At 33.2% G+C, this 27,361-nt stretch overlaps 2 protein-coding genes across 2 annotated transcripts in view; one reads left to right on the top strand and one right to left on the bottom strand.

Moving 5' to 3' along the window:
- Window positions 1-27,361, top strand: part of ARID2 (AT-rich interaction domain 2) — a 166,684-nt gene that overhangs the window by 80,667 nt on the left and 58,656 nt on the right. Inside the window, exons 4-11 of the mRNA XM_059185572.1 lie at window positions 2,718-2,851; window positions 8,151-8,369; window positions 12,287-12,354; window positions 24,116-24,182; window positions 24,276-24,526; window positions 24,855-24,951; window positions 25,049-25,258; window positions 26,098-26,265. Of these exons, the coding sequence (XP_059041555.1) occupies window positions 2,718-2,851; window positions 8,151-8,369; window positions 12,287-12,354; window positions 24,116-24,182; window positions 24,276-24,526; window positions 24,855-24,951; window positions 25,049-25,258; window positions 26,098-26,265 (1,214 nt within the window). The remainder of the gene's footprint in view (window positions 1-2,717; window positions 2,852-8,150; window positions 8,370-12,286; window positions 12,355-24,115; window positions 24,183-24,275; window positions 24,527-24,854; window positions 24,952-25,048; window positions 25,259-26,097; window positions 26,266-27,361) is intronic.
- LOC131838855 (transcription factor BTF3-like) lies at window positions 21,284-22,264 on the bottom strand. The gene has a single exon (XM_059185579.1). It carries the CDS (start codon window positions 22,172-22,174, stop codon window positions 21,686-21,688), a length of 489 nt encoding a protein of 162 aa, XP_059041562.1. The 5' UTR covers window positions 22,175-22,264; the 3' UTR covers window positions 21,284-21,685.

Here is a 27,361-nt window from a genome sequence, read left to right as displayed (position 1 = left end):
GGGGAATGAAATTAAGAACCTGTTTAGAGGAATAGGAGTAGAACATGTCAAGGAACCAGAGGTCATTTTTTAATATTTTAAGAGAAATTGAATTATAAAGGGTTATATGTGTATAGTACACTGTTTATTATGAGTATATAGTGCTTGTGTTGTTATCAAGGTTTGTATTACTTGGACTGCATTTTGGGTATTTGGGAAGGAAAAATCATATTTATGGTCCTTCTTTACTAGTAATATTGTTTTCTTTCCCAGCTGTAATAAAAAACATAAATTTTAAATCTGCTATGCTCAGTTATGACTAACAAATTTATAGAAAGAACCTTAAAAATATTATAATTAAAGATTTTTATTTTAAAATTCTTTATCTTCATTGTTTTGATTCTATTTTGATAAAAATTATTTAATAAAGATTATTTATCTGTAGTTTTTTACCATTCCAATTCCAAAAGACTGTACTCTCTAAATACCTCTGTCAATACTATTTCCTGAGTGATGTAGATAATCCCTCATTTGCAGAAAATATGTCACATAATTTATGAGCAGCTGTTTGTGTCTATATTTATATATACACTTCTTTTTATGATATCTGCATTAGAAACCCAAAAAGAATAGACCTGATTTCTTTACCTATTTAAGTCCATTGTCAGTCTATCCTGGAGAGAGATGGGTTCTTTTTTAATCATCCTTTTGTTTTATGTTTTTAGACTATAAATCTCTCTGCTGGGTGACATCCCCAGGATCAAGATGAAATATATATTCTCTCCTCAGTGCTCAAGGGTGTATCTGCACATATGTGTCTGCTTTAGTATGCTGTATCTCCAACACTAAAGAAAAGTGTTGGAAAAAAAAAAAAAAAAAAAAGAAAAGTGTTGGATTCATTAGCTATCAAACTGCCAGCTAGGAAAGAGTTCCTTGCTCAAACTGAGTTTATTTGGAGAACTTAGAAGGAGTGGAAAGGGACAGTTCAATTCCTTTCCAGGCTCAAAGATGTGAATTACTGTGCCTTGTAAAGCCTGAAAAGGGAAAATAAGGAATGGTAATGATTTTCAATGTCATTAGTTTTTATATTTGTAAAATTGTAGTTTACATTTATCCCACCTTGAAAGTTAAGATTTGGTACTCAAAATAATGCTTCCAAAATCATTGTATTTCTTCATTGATAACCTCCCTTTCTCATCTCAGCTATCTATAACTAAAAAGCAAAGGGGTGGATAGCTATAGGACTTTGAAAATAGCAACTAATGGACTTAGTACCTGCTTAGATCAGGACTGGTAAAAGGGTTGATCTGTAAAATAATCACATCTAGAACTTTTCTGTAGCAAATATAAGTCATTGTATTAATCAGTTCAACTTCTGATTTGTGAAGTACAGTAACAAGTTTGTTAGCTACAGTGTTGGACTTGACAGTTATTTCACTATTTTAAAGTTTACCTGGGAATCTTATTTTAAACTAGTAGTTGATGATAGATTGAGAATTTGGAAACTTCATTGTAATTGATGTCATGAGGATTAATCGGGGCACCTGCATGGCTCAGTTATTTGACTGTCCCAGCTCTTGGTTTTGGCTCAGGTCATGTCCTCATGGGTGGTGGAATCCAGCCAGTCTGCCAGGAGGGGTTGGGGGGAGGTCTGGGCCGAATGAGGGGTCGGCTTGTAGAGTCTCTTCCTCTGTCCCTCCCTGAAACTAACACTCCTTCTCTCTCTCTCTCTCTCAAATAAATAAATACTTAAAAAGAAAAGAGAGAGCATTAGGGGCACCTGGGTGGCTCAGTTGCTTAAGCGTCTGCCTTGGGCTTCAGTCGTGGGATCAAGCCCACCTCAGGCTTCCTGCTCAGCAGGGAGTCTGCTTCTCCCTCTGCACCTCCTCCTCCCCACTCATACATGCACTCTCTTGCCCTCTCCTTCTCTCTCTGAAATAAATAAATTTTTTAAAAAATAATAAAAAATTTAAGAAGAGGATTAATCATATCCAGTAGTGGTAATACAGTAGGGGATATAGGAACTATCTTATAAATTAGTTAAAATATATTAGGCTATCACTTTTGGATGGGAGTTTATTTAGAATGAGCATACCATTTCCAATGTCTGTCCAGAGAAAATATTCAGATAAGTGTACAGATTAAGTTTATTGCTGTTACATCATTTGTAATAGCAAAAAGCAAAACTGAAAGTAGTTATACACTAGAGATCTAGTTAAATTATGATGTATGAATAGGATCAAATATTGTGCAGCTGTTAAGAAAAACAAGCAGTACTAATGTACTTACATACTTAGATCTATAAAATATATCATTAAATAAAATTAGGCACAGAAAATATAGCATTACAGTATGCATGTGAACCTTTTGAGTGAGACTGGGGGTTGAGGATGGACCTAGGGTTAGAGAATCTTCTCATTTTCACTTGGCTTTTAAATGACTTCATATAATTTTTTTAATCAATAAATCAAATGTTCTCCCACTCATGTACATGTGTTTGTCTTTGGGTAATGGTGTGGTCTTTCTGAAAATATAAGAACACTTAGAAGCATTGCATTGAGTTTGTCTGCAGTACCACTGTTAAAGTGACTGTTTCCCTAATATGAGGCTTGTGGTATCTTAACTCTATTTTAAATTTAGGGGCTCTGGGGAAGGAAAACAGATACCATGTGGTAAGAGTTAAAAAATAAGATGTAAATCTGTTTGTTAAACTCAGCTGTGTTGTTTTTCTGTTTCAGTTACCTAGAAAAGTACGAGAAAGTTCATCATTTTGGGGAGGATGACGATGAGGTACCACCAGGCAATCCAAAGCCACAGCTTCCTATTGGTGCAATTCCATCTTCCTACAATTACCAGCAACACAGTGTGTCAGGTAAGTATCACTGGAGATCGTCCAGCTTTGAATTAGGAAAATAGACATCATCGAGTGAATTAATTCTTTACTTTGCACATGCAACTTTCAAAGATCAACACCTAATTGGTATCAGTGTCCTTTCTGAATAGACTGTATAAGATTTTTAGTCATAGGAATTTTCAGAGTTACAAATATCTATATTTTCAAGTGAAGTTTTTTCCTTATTTTTTTAACTAATGGTCGGTTTAATTTGAATAGTCACTAAAATGAGAAGAGAGAGGTTGTATAGAGCTAGGGAGGTCAAGACTACTTAGCATCTTCTGGATTTTCTACAATTACTGGAACTTCCAGCATCAGAATTCCACGGAAATGTTTCTATTTGAGTATTTTTTCCTAAGGTACCACAGATAAGATTTTTCTTTTTCATTTAAGTCATTCTTATAATAGTTACAGAGGAATCTGCAGCTAAAAAGAGCAGGACTCAAATTGAAAATGATTAGGTTGAGAGTTTAATAAAAAGGTTATTGAGGCAGAGTCCATAGGGGTTCCTCTGTTTAGTAGCTTTGAGTGTTGGGACTGTGTTGACTAGGAAGGGAACTCTGAAGAGACAAGCATCACTTTTCTTCAGTCACCAACATTTGGCCTAAAAAAGGAGATACGTCTTTTTTAAGGGTATTTTCTTGATAAAATTTACAATTTTTTAGATATTTATTATTCTTTATTGGTGGTATTCCCATTCTCTTATAGATAATCTGTCACTAGATTTAAGCTTTCTCATTGTGTTGGTATCACTAATTTTATTATCCATTATCTATTTTCAAAGTTTCTTTTATGTTGAATATGACTCCATATTTCTTTCCCAGTCTGTAATAACTAAAGAAACAGAATCTCCTAGAATCTGATCATTATTAGAAGAGACTTCATCATCTGATGCTTTTGTATAATGGGGGTGGAAGTTGGTGGCGATGAGTACAAACCATACCTCACTTTGTTTTTAATGAGTAGTTAATTACCTTAAGAACCAAGATTAAAGGAGAACATTCTAAGTCACCATGTAAAAATCTTGCTAATAGTTTAAGCTGATAAAATAAAATGGGTTGACTTATTATTAGGTGATACACTCTCTGTTTCTAGAAAGGGCTAATGACCATTACTGAATTCAAGGATGTTATACAGGATATTCCTGCATTGAATGAGACATTATACTAATGATCTTTAAGACCATTTTCAACTTTATATAACTCTGTGTTTTATGTATATTGCAGTAATAACAGAACTGTTCATTTTTTTAGCTTAATACAGTTTGGTGTCTACTATGACAACTCCCTAACCTGACCCATTTCTACTTTTGATCTTGTTTAGAATGAAATTTTTTCTGGATATTTTTTTCTTTTCTTTCCTCCCCTAATTAAACTGATTACCTCAAGAGAAAAAGATGTGAAATAATCCTGGTATTTCAGAAGCCTAATGAAAGTCATTGATAGAGTTATTATTACAAGTTAAGGGAATGACAGAATTGCTTAACTTGGTGTTAGAATAACTCCTTTCTGATATACTGTCATATCTGTGCCCCTTTTTTAAAAGGAGAATCTGAGCAGTTAAACAACATGTAGCATGTTTAACAAAATCAGGATTGGGGGCTAATGAAAGGAAAGAAAGAAGGAATTGCTGGGGAACATCAGACTATAGTATATCTAATTCACACTGAAAAGAGGTAGTATTTTAGAGCAGCATTTATGAATTTGAAGGTGCTTTTTTAAGGAAGAGGCATAACAACATTATGACAGTGTTTGAAAATTAATGTGATTATCAATATACAAAGCAAATCCTTTATTAAGAAGCTTTTCAGTTGTCACTAAGATAAATAGAGTAAGCTTCATACCTGTCAATGTGTGTGTGTCTGTGTATTTTAAATAAACACCAAATTAGACTTACATAGTGGTAGATTAGGAGCCTTTAGGAAATTTTAATTAGAACCTATAGAAGATTTGTGACTACATCTTTGGTCATACAGTCTTATTGCTCTCTTTGTACGTTTGGACAAATGTATTTGGATCAGTGTATTTATCTAGAGACATTTATATTGTTAATATTAAGAAAAACTGTTCTAAAATAATATTTTGAAATAATCATTTTCAATTGACAGTAGCTCTAGGACATTTGGCATGGAGTGCAGTTTTAGTTGATGTAATATTGTACACTGATAGAATATGGGACCAGATTTTTCCTTAAAGAAACTTACTCTGGCTTTAAGTGGCAAAAAAATATTGAGCAGATTTTGCCTGGAGTTTTAGGATTATTAAACACTAGCATCAATATATGATAGTTTTGTCATTTATTTGCATAGTTTTTCATACTTTTCCTTACCACAGATACCTAATCCTTTCTTTGCTTTTCTTCTTTCTCTATTTTGTTGTTGTTGGTATTCATTTGGATGCAGTCAGTTCTGCAGAATTATAGGGAGATTATTAAGTAATTTTTTGTTCATCTTACATTTTAAAATTAAAATAAAAAATTAATTTTTAAGTTAAAATATATTAAAAATTTATATACAATATCTTTAGTAGAAAAATTATGAAAGACAAAATTGACAAATGATAACTCACTGAAATTGTAGAATTTCAGAGCTAGCGAGGATATTAGTGATCATTAATCCAGTCTAATCTTTTTGATAAAAGAAGGTCAAGCACTCTGTCCATTTTCAGTTTTGGTGCTTAAATTTGGAAAAGTTTTATACAGGACGTTGTGTTTCATTTTGGTTTTTTAATTTTATCAGTTTTATTTAGGTAAAGATTTTCCATTAAATCCCCCATAGTCTTAAAAAAAAAAAAATCCCCCGTAGTCTAACATTCAGACTATGATAATCACTGCCAATAATAGAAAGAGAGTATTGTATAATTTCTGTAGTGTGAAAAGCACTTCAGGAATAATTCTCCCTTTCAGAGTGATTGCCTTAGATTAAGTTTGTCAGCAAACTGCTATAAACTTTGAGTCAAGAATGTTGAAAATAAATTCCTAATCCCATACCAGTTATGAAATTGTAGCTGTTCAATCACATTTCCTTGGGGAAGGGAATGAAAGGGAAGCTCTTAAAATCTTATAAACAATTTCTCCTACATGTTAGAAATCTTTACCAAGCCTGATATAAAGGACTTTTTGTAATTATCATATTTAGTTATTTTATTTTAATTGGAGATGTCTTTGGCAAAGTCACTCAGGAAAGGATGCACTGAATTGAGTATCTAATGGTATCTTTCATTCTTCAGTAGCAAACAACAGCAATTTTGAGGTCATATTGAACCCACATAAACAAGAATGTGACAGATGTTCAATGTGGGTTCTTAGTTTTTTCTCTGAAAGAGATTTGTCTGAAAGTTTCATGGAAACTCTAAACTATTTAGTTCCAGTGTACAGTATAGAAATATCAAAATCTCTTCTTCACAGAAGTTTTGTTACCTTTTCTCCAGATTTTATGTTTATGTTAGGTTGTTATTAGAAGTTTTATTATCAAGATTATAGAAAATGAACAGATATTATTCAGTTTTAAATATTGTAAAGATTTCTTCCCTATATAATTTGATTTTGTGGCATGTTGTGATAATAGATTTCTACTTATAATCCATTTAGCAGGGTTTAAAAAAATTCTTTAAAAATTCATGAATTTCTGAAATGTCTCATCTAGAGGTTTTCTATCTCTTGTTTTCTTGCCTCTTTGCACTAAACTAGTTATATTTTTATGTGAAAAATGTACTTGGGGTGTATGTCTGAGGACAGAGCTAGACACAGTGAGAGAGGGAACACAAGCAGGGGGAGTGGGAGAGGGAAAAGCAGGTTTCCCACCTAGCAGGGAGCCTGATGTGGGGGTCAATCCCAGGACCCTGGGATCATGACCTGAGCCGAAGGCAGACATTTAACAACAGAGCCACCCAGGCGCCCCTAAAGTTTTGAAGATGTTTTAAATTAATTGTCATGCAGAAAATCTTAGTTAACTTGGCTTAGGCAAAGGTTTCTTAGGACATGAAAGCATGAACTATAAAGTAAAAATTTATAAATCAGGCTTCTATCAAATAAGAAAAAAAGATAAGCCATTGTTTGGGAGAAAATATTTATTAAATGTTAGATTCAGTATATTTAAAACTGGCTGTTAAAATGCTGGCAGGGATGCAAAGCAACAGGAACCCTGTATATTGTCAGTAGAAATGCAAGATGCTGTAAGCCACTTTGGAAAACAGCTTCACGGTTTCTTACACAGTTAAATATATACTTATATATGGTCCAGAAATCCAAGGGAAAGGAAAAAATATTTCTGCACGAAGTTCTGTATATGAATGTTTATAGCAGCAGTGTTATAAGTCCCCAAAACTGAAAACCATCCAGATGTCCCTCATCTAGGGAATGGATGAACAAATTGTGTTCTACCCTTTCTGTAGCATTAAAAAGAAACAAACTACTAATACATGCATCAACATGGATTGAAAGAAATCAGATATAAAAGACTACATACTGGGGGTGTCTGGGTGGCTCAGTGGGTTAAGCCTCTGCCTTCAGCTCAGGTCATGGTCTCAGAATCAGGATCGAGCCCCACATCGGGCTCTCTACTCAGCAGGGAGCTTGCTTCCCCTTCTCTCTGCCTGCCTTTCTGCCTGCTTGTGATCTCTGTCAAATAAATAAAATATTTAAAAAAAAAAAGACTATATACTGTATGATCCCATTTATTTGTTATTTTGAAATAAAGTTATAGAAACAGAACAGGGGTTTAACTGCAGAAAAGGTTAAATAAACTTTTTGCAGTGATGGAAATATTCTTTATCTTCATTGTGATTGTGGTTTTTTTAAAAAATTGTCAATACTCATAGAACGAAAAAGCATGAATTTTACTGTATTAATTATATTGCCATAAATCTGACCCAAAAAATGATAATTCTCCTATAATTTGGTAAAGAAGGTAGCCAAAGTCTCTAAAATCATGATATTGTTAAAAATTTCAAAGGAACTAGTATCCCTGGCTTACGATATATAAAAAAACCTGATTCAGTCCCTTGAAGTAGGAGAGTAAAAAGTGTAGAGTATGTAAATTTAATGATATATTAATAATTTGGTAATGATATCCAAGAGGGCATAATAGTACTTTTTTTTGGTATTTTAATACTTTCTGAAGACTGTAATTTTAACTTAAGTTTAGAAAGTTGAACTCTTTAAACTTCTACTTAATTTAAATTTTATAAAGGAAAACAAGCTTCTGTCCTGCATTTGTAAGATATTATTGATAGTGGTTTTTAATCCTTGATATACTTAAGATGTTTTATTTTTATCTTAGATTATCTGCGTCAAAGTTATGGGCTATCTATGGACTTCAATTCGCCAAATGATTATAATAAATTGGTGCTTTCACTGTTATCTGGACTCCCAAATGAAGTGGACTTTGCTATTAATGTATGCACTCTTCTATCAAATGAAAGCAAGCACGTCATGCAACTTGAAAAAGACCCTAAAATCATCACTTTATTACTTGCTAATGCCGGGGTGTTTGATGACAGTAAGTTTTAAGCTGAACCTATCATATCGTATGATCATTTTATAAGGGTATTAGGGATTTTTTAAAAAGGCTTTTAAGGAGAGAAATAATTTTTATTGGTATAATAGCATTCTTTATTTGCTTTTATTGTATTAAATGTGTTTTTTAAGATAATGAAGGGGGGTTTTAGTCTTAAATATTCAAATAGTAATGATCTCACTAGAACTTTTGAAATAAAAATCTTGGATTTTTCTTAGAGTAGTGATGAGGGTTTCTTGATGTTAGAAGATTGTTTGATACAAAATCTTGATATAAAAAACTAGGATCTGAAAGAAATTGTTTTTTTCCTAATGTGTCATTGTAATTTTTAATTAAACAGTTTGTCGGTGTATTTAAAAATTTGCTGCCTAAATAAAATAAAAGTTATCAGATATTTCACATCCTTTTTACTTATATGATTTGCTAGTTGTAGATTTTTGTAAGTCAAATTCTTTATTTTCTATGACATGGTCTCTTATTACATCTAGATTACTCTTAAGACTAAATTGTTCAAAAAGAAAAAAAGATTAAATTTTTTATTTCTCTAATTGTAGTTAAAAGGGATTTAGAAAATATGTTTTGAAATTTTTTTCTGCTCATGGTTTTTCATTTTAAAATATGTTGGCTGAATGTTATTGATATACAGTTTTTTCTTGCTAAGCAACCCTCCTTCTATTCCAATGCCATTGTAACTTCTTTTTTTCCCCGAAGTACATACTATTAAAGGTTAAATTACGGGGATAATTCCAAATAGGGTAGATAGCATGAATCAAAAGGAAGTTCTGGGTGCACATAGTCACAAGGAGAGAGGGATTTAATTTATCCCCTGGGAAAAAGACTGAGCAGTTCAAGAACAAACTGCCCATAATGTCTTCTCAACAATTCAGATAAATGGAGAAAAAAAAAGGATAAGGTATTGACATATTGAAATTTTTTTATCATGTAGAAACTATTTGTATAGCACAGTAGAGATAGTTTGAGAGAGAATTTCTTTAATATTTTATAGATTCATGACAGTTATTGCTTTTTTTTTTTTTAAAGATTTCACTTATTTACTTAACAGACAGAGATCACAAGTAGGCAGAGAGGCAGGCAGAGAGAGAGGAGGAAGCAGGCTCCCTGCTGAGCAGACAGCTCAATACAGGGCTTTAACCCACTGAGCCACCCAGGTGCCCTGACAGTTATTGCTTTTATCTTTCAGTAGCAACATGTTTGCAAATGAGTTCATTTTTTTGCAGTTTGATTTGGGTCAGGTAGTAGACTCTTAAACCATAATTTTATTTGGGATTGTCCAAGTAGGATTCTTTAGAATTTGACAGGTATTTAGGTTGTATGAAGACAATTCTGAAATGTTTAAACAAAAGTGAAAACTGGTTTCTTACCCTGCCTGAAAGTCTCATTGGTTACATGAGGGAGGAACAAAGTACTTCTCAGTTTGTATTATAACTTTGGAGATCTAAATTTGGTGGATTTCGGTCTTACTTTCATGTTCTGTGGTTCCTAATGCTTTGTTTAAATCTTTTTTTTTTTTTAATTTTATTTATTTATTTGACAGACAGAGATCACAAGTAGGCAGAGAGGCAGATGGAGAGAGAGGGGGAAGCAGGCTCCCTGCTGAGCAGAGAGCCAGATGGGGGCTCCATCCCAGGACCCTGGGACCATGACCTGAGCCGAAGGGAGAGGCTTTAACCCACTGAGCCACCCAGGCGCCCCTTGTTTTGATCTTTTAAGGACATCTTCCAGCATTTAGTAGAGAATAAAGTTAAAAATGTTCACATTTAAAAACTTTAAAATGAAGTTTTTAGAAAAATTAAATATTTTCAAACCAGAATAATTTAAGTCTTGACCATTTAATCATTGGATAAGGATTACATGTGTGTGTGTGTGTGTGTGTGTGTGTGTGTGTGTGTGTGTAGTTTTGGTATACTGAGGCATGACATTCTTCAGACCTAATTTAATCTTCGTGCATTTTTGAGTCACTTTTAATTATCTAAAAGCCTAAATCATTAATTAGTGTAGCAGTCTAAAACTAGTATTCTAGCAAATGATATTGAAGGAGTATTACTGTCATTTCAACAGTGAGAAGTTTAGAGTTCCAGAATACATAGGGACTTTATGAATACTCTGTACCTAAAGCAGTGATTTACATTAGGAAAGTAAATCCTTTAACTTTGAGGATTATCAATATATTTGATTTGGTTAGGCTTTTGAGAGGTTTTGATTTATTTATTTATTTATTTATTTTTACAAATTTTATTTATGTATTTGACAGAGAGAGAAAGATCACAAGTAGGCAGAGAGGTAGGTGCGGTGGGGGCGGGGTGGGGGGGGAAGCAGGCTCCCTGCTGAGCAGAGAGCCTGATGCGAGGCTCCATCCCAGGCTCCATCCCAGGACCCTGAGATCATGACCTGAGCCTAAGGCAGAGGCTTTAACCCACTGAGCCACCCAGGTGCCCCTGATTTATTTTTTAGGACATGGAATTTTAATGAGATAAATGTAGATGACACATCCTTTATAAAGTATGTCTTTTTTTGTTTGTGTATTTGAAGACGTATAGTAAAAGTTCTATTTGACAAAAAAATTAATTTTTCCATCTTATATTTCCATTCAATATTCTTTTCCCAGTGAAGTTTTTCTTTGTAACAAAACTTTGTTTCTTTAGTGGTCTTATTTAGTGATAAGTGGGTTTCATTTTTCTGATTAAGTTGCTACTTCTATGTAAGTTTGCTGTTTTATGAAATTATTTATTAAAAACTTTCGCATCTATTCTTTTATCATTTCCTCATGACCCTGTTTTTAATATTAATATCATTGATAAACTTAATTTATGTTAAAATTTACTCCTCATTCTTTTTAATATTTTTTCAATGAAAATTCTTATTCTAATCTAAATACTTCATAAACTTTTTTTTTACTCAATATTAAGGAAATATTAGGTCTGAACTTAAAGACATAGTAATATTATAAAGATTCAGTGAATCTTTTTACAACAGAAAATATACCCATTTGCTATGGTGGTTACAACATATCCATTAAGGATGTGTTTTTGTTTTTTAAAGAATTTTGTTCACTAAACTAGTTTTTCTATTAACAATTGCCACTATATAGTTTTCTTTCTGTATTCCAAAAGAACTAGCTTTTACAGAATTAATACCATAGTTGATGAAAGCACTTCCCTAATTTTTAAAGGCAGATGTGTCACAGTTGAAGACATTTGTATAATACTGCTTAACTGTCTGGTTCCATAAACTGACGATGTGAGCTGACAATATAAAGGAGGAAAAAAATTATGTAACATGTACTTATGCCTTAACCTTTATTGTGGGGGACTTAAGGGTACAGTGTTACTAAGAATTTGAATTGAATGATTTGATTTTTCTTCCGAACGACTCTATCACATGCAAAGAAGCTATAGGCCTGAGTGTGTTTCTTAAGGGAGATTTCGTTTGTGGGAATTATTTCCAAGGAATGCCTTGCCCTTTATTATTTGAAATATGAATTACACAATTATTTTTGAAATTAATATAAAGATTTAAAATTTTTTAAATCTGGCAACCTGATAGCATTACTTTGACTTTTTCGTATTTTTCTCCTCTAGAAATGAAGCCTAATACAGAGTAACTGTTATAGTACTCTTCACTTTTTTTCTCTATTGTTTGTATAAATATTATAAAAATGAGTTGTGTATTTTTAGTTTATAGAAAAACAAGTTTTTTTAAATTCTGTAATTAAAAAAATTACATTTCAAAAGAGATTATCATGACTTTGTATCATTTACCATGAAATAGTTTTTAGCAAAGATACTTAGATGTATTTTTATTGTTTTTTCCACATCTCTCTTAAGGAATTAAGTGAAAGATTAATTCCATTGTACTGAATATACTGTTTGTTCTTTTAGCTTTAGGATCCTTTTCTACTGTATTTGGTGAAGAATGGAAGGAGAAGACTGATAGAGATTTTGTTAAGGTAACTCACATTAAATATTGAACCATTGAATTACATGTCACCAAGGGTGAAGGATCCATGGTTGCTTATTTTATATACATACCACTTTAATCTTTAGGGTAATATATATAGATACCTATTTAAAAGTTGTGATTGAGTATAAAAATGGAGTGGCTAATAAATAAAATTCTGTTTTTATTATACATTGATTTCTAAAAATGACAAATCTATAACAAAAGCAATAAATTTGAGAATGCCTAGATTCTGAGCAGTAATCCTTAAGGCTGTTTTTCAGTTCACTTAATCGCTCTTTAGTCGTATCTAATATTTCACTTGACTCATCTGTTAAATGTGTTAATGTGTGTTTTAATTTCTAGAAAGTCTCTTCATATTTTTTCAAATTTGCCCTTTTGATCTTTTATACTTTTAGTAAATCAAATAATATGTATTTTAAATATACTTTATTAATATCCAAATTATGTATGCATTAAATTTATACAAATGTAAATGTATAAATATCTAAAATATAAGTTTAAAATTATGTGTACAAAAACACATACACCTGACAATTCTGATACATAAGCATCTTGGATTCTAATTCTAGTCACTCTGAGTCAGGGTAGATTATTCCTTCGTGTCTTAAAATCTTGGCTTATAAATTTTAGCAGACTTCTCTATGGGATTTTTGTGTGGATTGGATGGAGAGTTCATTTCTTCACTTCTTGTTGGGATTTGCTAGTCACCAGAAAATAAATACTGGTCAGAATGACTTTATATTAATTTTGTTATGGGAGATTTTTTGATGATTCTGGTAATAAAGCCAAACTCATGGGGGCTGTGGAGCAGGCTAGTGGTGAAATATTTGGGAGATTGTTTTTAACTCAAACTCAAATAGAGACCGTCAACTCCTTTTGCTCTCTTTATTTGGGAGTGTTAGATCTTCTAGTTTCTCACCATGATATGGAGTTGAATATTAATTCCCCACTTCACGAGTTCACCCAAAGTCTTATATTCTGTCCTTACCCCACCCATTAAAAGCCAAGCCTCTTGGTTGTAGTTAAACAGATGATTTCCTTTTAACTGCGGAAAAGTGGTGATTAAAGTGTAAGATGCACAAATTTTGTATTTATTTATGCAATCACAATGGGGAGTGGGGGTTGTGAGTATAATTGCTAATTACTTGAAATCTAGAAGACACAAATATGTTGAAGATGATTAGATGATCACCTCTCTTGCATGTTTTTCATTAATTTCTGCTCTTTATATTTCTTTTTATATGCTATATTTTTTGGGATTTAATTTACCACACTTTTTATAATCTCTTGGTGCTTAGAGCATTGATTTTTAGTTTTGTTTTTTCTAATACATACATTTTAATACATACCTTTAAAGCCATAAAATTCTTTCTAAGCACATATTTAACTTTATTCTCCCAATTCTGATATTTCATGTTTTCATAACTCATAGTATCTTATAATTTCCATTATGACGTCTGATACATGGATAGTTTTGAAGGGAAGTTCTTTCTTTCTTTCTTTTTTTTAAGTTTTTAAAAAAAATTCCAGTTAGTTGGCATACAGTGCAATGTTAGTTTCAGGTATACAGTATAGTGATTCAACCCTTCCATACAACAACCTTTGCTTATCACAGCAAGTGTGCTCCTTAGCCTCTATCTTGTATTTCACCCATATCCCCATCCACCTTCCGTCTGATAACCATCCATTTGTTCCCTGTAGTTAAGAGTCTGTTTCTTGAGTTACCTCTCTCTCTTTTTTCCCCTTTGCTAGTTTTGTTTCTTAAATTCATATATGAAATCATATAGTATTCATATATGAAATCATATAGTATTCATCTTTCTCTGACTTATTTCACTAACCATTATACTCTCTAGCTCTATCCATGTCATTGGAAATGACAAGACTTCATTCATTTGTTGGATGAATAATATTCCTTTGTATGTATATAATCTATGTATTTAGAGATATAGACATAGATATAGATATAGAAGGGAAAATATGCCAGTCTTCTTTATTCATTCATCAGTTTAAGACACTTGGACTGTTTCCATAATTTGGCCATTGTAGATAATGCTGCTATAAATAAATAAATACAGGAGTGCATGAATTTCTTCAAATGAGTATTTCTGTAATTCTTTGGGTAAGTACCAAGTAGGTGCAATTGCTGGATCCTAGGGTAGTTCTATTTTTAACATTTTGAGGAACCTCCATTCTGTTTCCCAGACTGGCTGCACCAGTTTAAATGTTCACCAATGGTGAAAGAGAATTCCCCTTTTTCCACATCCTCAACAACACCTATTGTTTTTTGTTTTGTTGATTTTAGCCATTCAGACTACTGTGAGGTGATATCTCATTGTGGTTTTGATTTGTATTTCCCTGATGGTGAACATCTTTTCATGTCTATTTTGGCCATCAGTATGTCTTCTTTGGAAAAATGTCTATTCATGCCTTCTGCCCATTTTTTAATTGGATGATTTGCTTTTGGATGTTGAGTTTTATAAATTATTTATGTATTTTGGATATTAACCCTTTATCAGATATGTCATTTGCAAGTATCTTCTCTTAAAGGGAAGTTTCTTAATATCCAAAAAACATACAATTTTTGTAGTTTTCTTTTTCTTTAAGAAACAAGGTGGAGGATCATAGGGGAAGGAGGTAGGGGATGGGGTAACTGGGCAATGGACATAGGGGTGTATGTATTGTATTAAGCTCTGGGTATTGTGTAAGACTGATGAATCACAGATGTGTACCCTTCAAACAAACATTATATATGTTATTTCAAAAAAAAAGAGCAATGGAAAAAAATCTAACTGAATTTCACTGTGCAGAAACAATATGCTTTATATAATCTTAAACTTCTGAAATACTTTCATTTATTTCATAGTCTAGCACTGATGAGATTTTAAAAGATTTTTTATTTATTTATTTGACAGAGAGAGATCACAAGTAGGCAGAGAGGCAGGCAGAGAGAGAGAGAGAGAGAGAGAGGAGGAAGCAGGCTCTCCATGAGCAGAGAGCCCGATGTGGGACTCGATCCCAGAACCCTGAGATCACGACCTGAGCCAAAGGCAGAGGCTTAACCCACTGAGCCACCCAGGTGCCCCTGATGAGATTTTATAAACACTATATTTATATATATATTGAAGTTATTGGATATAAATTTCTATGTATATCAGGCCAACATGGTTAATCATGATATTTGTATTTTTATATCAGTACTGGCTGCTTTGTCCATTTCTTCATTTATGGAATGAGGCATGTTAAGAACACTCAGTATGACTGGGGATGTGACTTTCCTTATAGTTCTATAATACTGTGTTTTTGTATTTCAAGACTGTTACATAGTGCACTTTATGTTCATGTTCAACTGGTCAGTTGAACATATGAAATATCCTTTTTACCTTATAAGTCTACTATTTTTTTGGGGGGGGGGGTTTATCAATATAATATTATCTTCCATTTGTTCGTGGTTTCTGTGGCTCATATTTTTTTGCCTTTAACCTTTCTTACTTATCCTTATATTTTAGATGTTTTTTGTGCCTTTTTAAAAAAATTTTTTTAAGATTTGTATTTATTTGTTTGACAGAGAGATCACAAATAGGCAGAAGCAGAGGGGGAAACAGGCTCCCTGCTGAGCAGAAAGCCTTATGCGGGGCTCGATTCCGGGACCCTGAGAACATGACCTGAGCTGAAGGCAGAGGCTTAACCCACTGAGCCATGCAGGCACCCCGGGCCTTTTGTTTTTTTTTGTTTTTAATAAACAACATATACTTGGGCGCTTTTTTTTCCCCAAGTGTGAAAAATTGTTTTTAAATTAGTACATTTATTCAATTTACATTAAATGTAATTTTCATATAAATGTGTTTAAATCTGCAGTGTTTCAAATTGGTTTCTATATTAGATTCCTACCTATTTGGTTTTGGTTTTTTCTCTTCCTCCTTTCTTACCTTTTTATTTAACTGAGTATTGTTTATTATTCAGTATTCTGCCTACTGTTTGTTTGGTATTTATATACTTTTTCTGTTCTCTTAGTGATAACACTAGAGATTATAATTTTAATTTTTACTGATATAGGAAATTAGTACTTTTACCACTTTCTGGATAATGTAGGGACACTAGAACAACTCTCATCTCCATTTACTCACTTTTGTTTTATATATACTGCTCTCATTATTCATTGCTTTGCTCTTTTTCAGACTTCTTAAGATAGAATCTTAGATCATTGGTTTTAAACTTCTTGTTTAATGTCAGTTTATAAAGCTATAAATTCTTTCTCTAAACTGCTTGAGTTGTGTCTCACAAATTTTCTTATGTTGAGTTTTCATTATCATTAAGTTAAAGGTGTTTTCTCATATTCTTGTGATTTCTTCTTTAATTTATGGCTTATATAGAAGTATGATATTTAATTTTGGGTTTTTTTTTTTCCAAGTAGCTTTTAGTATTAGTATTATTGCTATAGTTATTCCTCATTTTAATCACATTCCATTGTTGTCAGAGAACATAAGTTTATATAAGTTCTTTTATTTAGTTAGTTTTTATTTATTTATTTATTTATTTTGAGAGAGTATGCTGTGAGCAGGGCAACGGACAGCGGAGTGGCAGAGGAAGAGAGAGAATCTTAAGCAGACTCCATGCCCACTGCAGAGCATGACATGGGCTCAGTCTCATGACCTTGAGATCATGGCCTGAGCCAAAATCAAGAGGTGGACACTTAACCACCTCAACCACCTAGGCACCCCTAAATAAGGTCTTTTAAACTTATCAAGACTTGTTTTAGCATATGGTCTTAGTGACTGTTTCATACACACTTGAAAACAATGTATGTTCTATTGATGGGTATGGTATTTATTAATAACAAGTCAAGGTATTTGACAGTGTTCAAGATTTTTGTATAGTTATGCTTTTCTGTATAATTATTTTATGATTTCTTCAGAGATGAGTGTTAAAATCATCAAAAGTATGAATGTTTATATCTCCTTTTAGTTGTCAGTATTTGTTTTGTGTATTTTGAATCTCTGTTATTTGTTGCATATACATTTAGGATTATTACATTTTCTTGATAACTTAGCTTTTATTTTTTATTACAGAACATTCCTCTGACCTCTGATAATATCCCATCTCCTGAAGTCTCTTCACTGGTTTAATTTATCTACAGCAGCTTTCTTATGATTAATGTTTTCATGATATATCTTTTTCTATTTTTATGCTTTTCGTGTGTGTGTGTGTTTAAGATTTATTTATTTGAAAGAGAGAGAGAGCAAGAAGGAGCAGGAGGGACAGAGGGAGAGAGAATCCTAAACAGATTCCACGCTGAACATGGAGCCTGACACAGGGCTTAATCTCACAACCTGGAGATCACAACCTAAGCTGAAACCAAGAGTCAGACAACTAACTGTATCACTTGGACACCCCATTTCATCTGTGGTTTTATATAGTTTCTTAAGGATAGCTTATACTTGAATCTTACTTCCTTTAATCTGCTTTTTGTGCAATTTTTTCCTTTTTATCAAGCATTCAGACCATTTACACTTTATGAAATTATTGATATGGTTGAATTTTGATTCTTAGCTTTTATTTACCTGAAAATTTTATTTTGCCTTTATGTTTGAAAGATATTTTTGCCGGATATAAAATTGTTTCCGGGGTATTATCTGAGCAGTTTAAGATAATGTTTCATTGCCATCTGATTTGCATTTTTACTGACAGGAAGTCATTTTTAATCATATTGTTTTGTGTGTGATGTGTTTTCTCTGACTACTTTTAAGGTATTCTCTTAATCATTGATTTTTATTTTGTTTAGGATGTGCTTTGTTGAGGTCTTCTTTGCTTTTCCTGCTTTGGGTTTATTTAGCTCTCTTGTTTGGTATTTTGCAAGAAATTTGGAAAGTTTTGGCAGTTATTCCTTCAAATTTTTTTTCTTTCCCCTCCTATTTTTCTGAGACTATGTTTTTTTTTTTTTTTCAAATTAACATATAATGTATTATTTGTCCCAGGGGTACAGGTCTGTGAATCATCAGGCTTATATATTTCAAGCACTCACCATAGCACATACCCTCCCCAATGTCCATAACCCAGCTGCCCTATCCCTACCTCCCCACCCACAGCAACCCTCAGTTTGTTTCATAAGATTAAGAATCTCTTATGGTTTGTCTTCCTCCTGATCCCATCTTGTTTCATTTTTTCCTTCCTTACCCCCCACAACCCCCACCCTGCCTCTCAAATTCCTCATATCAGAGAGATTATATGATAATTATCTTCCTCTGAGACTATGTTTATTCAAATGTTAGACCATATACTGTCTCACAGGCTATAGAAGTTCTGTTCATTGTTTTTAGACCTTTTTTTCCTCCTGTGTATTTCATGGATGTTTCTATTATCCTGTTTTCATTTTCTCTTATCCTGTTAAGCCCATCTAGTCATACTTTTTTATTTCAGATACTGTTTTCAGCTCTAGAAATTCTATTTGATTCTCTTTTATATCATCCCATTTTCCTCCTAATTGTGCTCATAGTTTCCTTTAAATCTTTGCTAATATTTAATAAAAAGAAAATTTTATTCAGAAATGTTTAAAATTCTTTTCTAATTCCATTATCTTTATTACTTCTGGGTCTGTTTTTGTTGAAACTATTTTTGTCTTAGTTGTGGATCATGCTTCCTACTTTCTTTGTACATGCAGTAATTTTTTATTAGATATGAATATTGAGAATGTTACATTATTGAGTGTTTGGATTTTGGTGACTTTCAAGAAGATAGGACTTTGTTCTGGCATGCTTTTAGCTGACATATAGATTGTGACATACCAATCCTTTAGAACGTTTTAAAGCTTTGTTATGACTGAGATAGATTCGCCTTTAGCACCAGTTTATCCCTACTCCTAAGGCATGGCTTTGTTTGGATTTCTACTGAATTTGCAGGGTATTTAATGAGTTTTCTCTATTTTGTGAATTGCTCAGTTATAACTCCTCATTAATTGTTCTCTCTGGGTTTTTCTTGCTGAGGTTTTAGAGTTCAAACTTACATATGCATAGTTTAGTATTCAGCAATCAGCTCTAGATATTCCCCTGCAGATTCATTGAGTTCTTTTTTTCATTGCGCCTCTTTCTTGCAAATTTGCTCTCAAATTCTATTTCTGCTGGTATTACTAAACTCTGATCAGTTTCCTCAGCTTAGAAATCACTACGATCTCTTGAATTTATTGTCTCTGTGCTATAGTCTAGAGTGTCTGTGAAACTATGGGGCAGTGATTGAACTCACTTCCTTTGTTTTCCACATTTCAGTGATTATGTTGTCCAGTCTCTGAAAACAGTTGTTTTATACATACTGGTTATATGATAGGAAGAGGACTACCAAAGTACTAATTACTGCATTATGGCCTTAGCAAAAGTTCTTTCCAGGCATTTTTTCTTAGATTTTAGTTTAAGCATATTTTTACCTCATAAAACATTTTTTTAGTATTTTATTCATTCATTATTTATTTTGATTTAAACCACGTCTCTCTTTTCACATATTTTTCTTTATTACTGGTTTATAAAGGGTCAATTTTCTCAGTTTTCATTTGCCAGGTTTCCTTTTTAGTGAAGGGCAGTTTCTCTGTTTAAAGATTTAAGTTTGCCAAATATTTTCTTTCATCGCTTAGAAAATGTCCATTGTCTTTTGGCTTCCATTATTTTATTTTATTTTATTACAAAGTCTGCTGTCAGTTTAGTTCGTAGTCCTTTTTAAGATTATCCTTTTTTTTTTTTTTTCCTGTCTTTGCATTTAATTTGGAGTTCTTTTGTATCTTTGCTTTTCAGGAATTTTATTCTTTTATTTTCATATTCCTACACATCTTTATTTCTCTTTCTTTATTATTTGGAGTGCTGCTTAAATCTATAGGTTAACTTCTTTAAATTGTTTTAGAAAATTCTTTGCCCTGTCTCTTCAAATACTGTTTCTGCCCATTCTCTCTCTTGATTCTCGGGAATTCCGATTATTCTTATGTTAGTACTTTTCACTGTATGTTCTGTGTCTTGTATGGGTTTTTCCCCCAACCTTTTGCCTCTTTATGCTTCCAAATTGTATTTTCTTCTACACTTATAGTTCATTCTTTTTTGAGTTGTATATAATCAGTCATTAAATTGAATTTTTCTTTTCAGTTTAGAATTTCTCTTTCATTCTTATAGTTTTCATTTATTTGCCAAATTTTTCAATCTCTTATTTCTTTGAATTTATTATCCATGATCATCAGAAATTCCATGTCTGATATCTTTGTGTTTTTTTTTTTTGATGCAGATGACACATTTATTTTAATTATCATTTGTAAATGTTTAAGTTTTTCCAACATTATGATTGCTAATACAAATTTTTTTTTAAGTAGCCTTATAGATGGGATGATGGAACTGTTCAGTATCCTGATTGGGGCACAGCACAAATACTGTATGCTAAATTTCTTTCAAATGTATACATGTAAACTTTACTGTTATTTCAAAGATTTTTTTCTAGAGAAAAAAGCCCTATTAAATTGTTACAACTTAAATTTAAGATGAGGTGACATTCCTAATACAAACACTAGTTTTTTCAGGGGTCTAACAGAATATTCTACAAGAAGTTGAAGTAATGAAATAATGAAGTTGAAATAGAAAGTTGAAATAATGAAAAAAATCATTTTCATTAAGAGATTACTTCCACTTTTTTAAGGTACCCTTGTGTTACAACTAGAAAGTGGAGCTACTAACCCCTACTTCGTAGATTGAGAATTAAATGAGAGAAAATTAAGTGCAGTAATATGTTAAAGGCACTTGGTATATACTTACAATATAGACAATATTAAGAGAAACTCTTTCTCACCCACTAAGCAATATTCCATCCCTTATAATTATACCCATTACTTACACCACTGTAGCTCTGAGGACTGCTAGAGACAAGTTTTAAAATATGAGAACTTTATACCACTGTTGTTATATTATACGGCCATTTAAAATCTTTAATCAAATTTCACCAAAGATTACCAGCCATATTACATGCCATGATTAGCTTTTCTATAAACAACTTTGCTTTCCATGTACAAATCAGTGTTAATGAAATAAAAAGTAGAACCGTATCCTAGGCAAAGAACTTTATTAATCTTGTTTCAAACTTTATTCCCAGGCTTCTTCAGCTTAATAAGCTGCAAAGAATGAATTGTGTATAAGCAAAAACTGAAAAGAGCTGCAGTGTCCAAGGGGCTTGGGCTTAAAAATATTAGAGATCTAGATTTTATCAGATCCATGAACAAAATTTTAAAAAGCAGTCATAATATAAAATAGCAGCTCCCAGTAACTTCTTTAAGTTTTATCTTCTTCAGAAGTTGACTCAATTCAGTTTGCTTCATTCTTGGAAGCTTCATCAAAATTCTCCACAAGATCTGGAACTTCATCATCATCATCCTCTCCGGTAGCAAGTGGTGCTTTTCCATCCACAGATTGTTTGGGCAGAGCTTCAGCCAGTCTTCTTAAACTAGTCAGACTGTCTGCACCAAGTTGGTTTAAGATACTGGGTAGCATTTCTGTCAGCTGCTTTGTCTCAGCATGGCCTGTAATGGTGAAAGTGTTCGCTGCCAGCGATGCCTGAACTTTGGGGTTGTTAAAGTGGATCACTGTTCCTTGGTTTGTGAACATATTCACTTCTTCAATACCAGAGATATTGTTTACCCCTAACTTCTTTAAGGAGAACTGAAGTTTTTTATCATCTGCTGTAGCTGTTCTATGAACCACCTTCTTCTTTCGGCGAGCAGTTCCTTTCCCACCAATGCGCACTTGTGCTAGCAGTTTGGCGAGTTTCTCCTGGTTCATGATCGTTTCTTTCATCTTGTTGGAGCGGAAATGGGACCGCGCGGGGGACTAGGGTTGGCGCTCAGGGGGTCTCGGGCGGACCAGCTGAGATTAGGTGCACACACGCTGATATCTTTGTTATTTGAATTTCCTATGGGCCTTTTTTCTTATTTATTGAACATAGTCTTTTTTTCTTCATATGCTTAGTTCTTGTTTATTGTTACCAAACATTCTTTTTCATGAGTTTTTTTGAACAATTGATCCTTTTCCTGCTGGACTTTTTCTCAGACTAGTGGCTTTAAATGTGAAAGAATCTTAATTCCAAAAACTAAATACAGTTATTTTGAAATATCCACATGAGAATGTTTAGAAATAAAAAGTAAATAGTCCATGCATTTCTTTATTAGTACAGAAGTAACAAGGTAATACAATTAAGTGTCATAGACAATTTCAAGTTATATTTCATTTTGTATAGTTATATAGCATAAGATCACTTGATTCTTAGCCTGAAAAAGAACATTGACCATGGATCTTGGCTCATCTCTTCTCACATTTGTATCAAAAATAGTTTACAGATATGGAATACTGGAAAGCAAGTCAAATATCTGGATTGAAAACTTGGGGAACACAACTTCACCAATTAAATATTTGATTTTATTCTAGATATAGATTTGCTCAGCAGCTAGCCAGGCAATGTCGCAGGCATGTCTGTAAACAGGAATACTGTGATTGTGTGCTGTTTAATGACAGAATTAATGACTTTCATAATTTTCAGATACTAATGAGCATAAGCACTATTTCTAGATACTTGCCATAGCTGTAAAATGATCAGAAAATATCTGTAATTCATATTGGTGACATATCCCCAGGTATCCCCAGGTACTGCTACTATTACTTGTTTTTTTGTCTAACATTCAGCATTGAAGGAATTGCTAAAGAAATACCAAATTTTAGTTAGAGGTTAATGAGCATGAAGTTATCACTGTTTCCCTCCATTTAATTTCACAGATGCCCTCATTTCTTTCACAGACCATTTAGAAGTCTGTGGACCCAAGTTTAAGAATCCCTAATCTGAAATGATACCTTATTATTTAAGTACCTTAAACTTGTAGAAAGTTAAGTATTTTTGTCAATTAATTAAATAGCACATAATGATGTCTACATGGATTTTTAAAAGTACAAGTTTTAGGGGCACTAGGGTGGCTCATTCGGTTGAGCGTCCAACCCTTGATTTCGGCTCAGGCCATAATCTTAAGGTTGTGAGATAGAGCTCTGAGTCAGGCCCTGTGCTGACCATGGAGCCTACTTAAGATTCTCTCTCCCTCTCCATCTACCCCTCCCCCATCCACTTTCCATCTCTCTTTTTTTTTTTTTTTAAGATTTTATTTAATTATTTGACAGACAGAGATCACAAGTAGGCAGAGAGGCAGGCAGAGAGAAAGGAGAGAGGAGGAATCAGGCTCCCTGCTGAGCAGAGAGCCTGATGTGGGGCTCCATCCCAGGACCCTGGGATCATGACCTGAGCCAAAAGCAGAGGCTTTAACCCACTGAGCCACCCAGGCACCCCTCCATCTCTCTTTTTAAAAAAAAGGAGAAAAAGATTCCTTCTTTCTCTCTTTCTCTTTCCCCCTCCTCCCTCATTCCCTCCTAACCCTCTCTCTCTCCCTCTCTCTCTCTGTAAATAAATAAAAATTTTATAGTTTTATAGTAGGTGTGACTATTTTTTTTTAAGATTTTATTTTGACAGGGAGAGATCACAAGTAGGCAGAGCAGCAGGCAGAGAGAGGGGGGAAGCAGACGTCTCAATGAGCAGAGAGCCCAATGCGGGGCTTGATCCCAGGACCCTGAGATCATGACCTGAGCTGAAGGCAGAGTCTTAACCCACTGAGCCACCCAGTGCCCTGCGTGACTGTTTTTAAAGAAATAGAATAGTTCTTTCAAATGTCAGAATTAAGCATAATCATCTCTTAATTACAGTTTTGGAAAGACATTGTTGATGATAATGAAGTACGTGACCTCATTTCTGACAGAAACAAGTCTCATGGTAAGACAGTAAGAAAAATTTTAAATAACTTTGAAATATCAATAATAATAAATGAAATATCAATTTAAGTAAAATATATGTGTTCTATTATAGAAGGTACATCAGGAGAATGGATTTGGGAATCTTTATTTCATCCACCTCGAAAGCTGGGCATTAATGATATTGAAGGACAACGGGTACTTCAGATTGCAGTGATTTTGCGAAATCTTTCCTTTGAAGAGGGCAATGTTAAGCTCTTGGCAGCTAATCGTACCTGTCTTCGTTTCCTATTACTTTCTGCACATAGTCATTTTATTTCTCTAAGGCAATTAGGCCTTGACACGTTAGGAAATATTGCAGCTGAGGTAAGCATGTGATAGTAACTTAAAACAGTTTTGATAGTTAGCAATGATATTTACTTTAAATTTTTAGTATGTAGCATTATTGTATTGCTATACTTAGAGAATATGAAAGGCTTACATATAGTTTTGCCTAACTATGGTATCACACACATTTTCGGAAAAAATATTTGAAATGATGCTCCAGATTTAGTGATGGCTATTCCCACAGTAAATTTTTAAAAACTTGGGCAACACTGTTAAAAAAAACATTAAAAAAACATTAATTTTTATTAAATTTGAAATATACAGCATTGAAGAGGGCTACCTCAATAGTGTCCTTTCCATTTTCCAGCTTCTGTTGGACCCTGTCGATTTCAAGACTACTCATCTGATGTTTCATACTGTTACAAAATGCCTAATGTCAAGGGATAGGTTTTTAAAGATGAGGGGTAAGTACTTACTTAATTTTCTCATTGTATAATATGCACAGACTTTTTATCATCTATTAAAAAAATAAATATGTGTTTGTGTGTGTACGCTTTTCAGGCATGGAAATTTTGGGAAATCTTTGCAAAGCAGAAGATAATGGTGTTTTGATTTGTGAATATGTCGATCAGGACTCATACAGAGAGATCATTTGTCATCTCACTTTACCTGATGTGCTGCTCGTGATCTCAACACTCGAGGTGCTATATATGCTCACAGAAATGGGAGATGTTGCTTGCACAAAAATTGCAAAAGTAGAAAAGAGCATAGGTAAGATTAACATTTATTTTCTTTATTGAGGAAAAAATATTTAATGGGGTACTATATTATATCACAATTGGTATTTGGGGTTTACTATTCATTTTGAGGAGTCATTACCCTTTCAGACACACACGTTTGTGTTATTCATTCCACCTGTTTTAGATTAGCAAGAAACTTCTGTCATATAGGGACCAGGATGTTTGTGGCTATCAATAACTCCTCTTCCTTTCTTTATTTCTGTTACTACTTATCAAATCCAACCAAACAACCAACAAAATTGCTGTAACTCTGAGGAGCAAGTCTTTCTGTTTCAAATGGTCAGCTGCTACTATTAAGCAAATGAAGCTGAGTGAAAAAGTTTCCTTGTTATTCCTAGAAGTTGCTGGTAATGATATTATTCTTAAAATGAATCAACTTACCACCTCTTTAGTGGGTTGTCAGTTTTAAACACAATTATGAAAGTATGTTAATATTTACTCATTGATTAGAATGATTTCTATCTTGGGTACAAATACTAAAACCAGAGTAAACAGAGATTTAGCTTGAAATTATTAATGAGAAATTAAGATGTCACTTTCCATATCAATGGTTCCTAAATCTGGCTACACATCGGAATCAGTTGGGAAACTTTTCAAAAATAAAGATACCTAATCCCCATCGCAGAGCTACTAAATCAGTCTTCAGAGGTTGAGCCTAAAAATCTTTTTCAAAGATCCACAGATATTCTGATGTACAGTGATTCAGGGACTGCCATCTGAGAAGCAGTTATTCTGTATAGCATATGTTTTTCAGCAATGTCATTGTTTGATAATATTACCAATAACTATTGGTTTTTTTATTTATTTTAGACATGTTAGTGTGTCTGGTTTCTATGGATATTCAGATGTTTGGTCCTGATGCACTAGCTGCAGTAAAACTCGTCGAACATCCAAGTTCCAGTCATCAAGTTTTATCTGAAATTAGGCCACAAGCTGTAGAACAAGTCCAAACCCAGACTCATGTCGCATCTGCCCCAGGTTAGTGTTTTTACATAATGTTTTTCATTATGAATACTGGTATGTAAGATTTAATACTAAAGATAAATGTAAATGTGCAGTACAGGGAACTGATACTATAATAGTGGAATAGGCTAAAGCAGAACTTGAATATGAGCTTTAATTTCTTAGATATTCTACATTCCAGGACCAGTAGGACCAAAGTAAGCACAGAGGAAGAATAGAATAATAGATTTTAAAGAAAATTTTTTTTCAAGAAGTGTGAGGGATTAGATATTTACAATTGTGAGAGCAATATGAAGTGCCCTGATGAACTTATTATTTGCAATTTTGGTCACTGGAAATTGATATGCCAAGAATAAGTTAATCATATATAACCTTATAATTCTCCCAGCTGGTCATCCAAGTACATAACTATAATACCTCCTAATACTTGAACCAAAAACCACAGAATCAGAGCCTTGAATCAGACACACATGTCTGGGTACCTGCACTTGTGGACCCTTCTTAAGGTCCCTTGGGTCAATTCTGTTTAACTCAAATGTCTTTCATTAGAATTCATAGCTATCTAATAATGAGCATTCTCCTCAGTCCTTGGACTTCTTTCTCCTGGCTTGTTATAAGTCGTCATTTTTATATTTTAGCACTCTCAGCCTTTTTGGGTATGCTTTCTCTACCTTCATTTGTCTTTAACAAAACAATCCATTTTTCACCTCAAGTGCTCTTTTCCACCTCCCACCATTCCCAAGACATTTCTCTTTCCCTGTATATTTTAATGGAGGATACTCTTTTAATAGAGGATATTCTTCTCAGTTGATCTTATTACCTCTCACTTGCAATTAATATGGAAGCCATGTGGCATGTTTTTCTTCAACTTCTTAACCCTTCACTTATAAACTTATTAGCATCTGAACTCATTTTCCTTCAACATCCACTTGTCTTCAGAGATGTCAGCTTCTGAATATGTGCTCTAAATATCAGTCTCTTCATTCCTGTATCTCAAGCCTCTTTTTCTTTACCTGCTTCTTCCCTTCAGCCTAGAAATACATTTAGATCATCAACCTCCCTCACTATACTTAATTCAAAAATCTCATTATTTTTTACCTTTAACTACTGT

The sequence above is a fragment of the Mustela lutreola genome, chromosome 8, assembly GCF_030435805.1.
Source record: "Mustela lutreola isolate mMusLut2 chromosome 8, mMusLut2.pri, whole genome shotgun sequence".
In the NCBI taxonomy this organism is placed as follows: domain Eukaryota; kingdom Metazoa; phylum Chordata; class Mammalia; order Carnivora; family Mustelidae; genus Mustela; species Mustela lutreola.
This window is presented reverse-complemented; position numbering and strand designations above follow the sequence as displayed.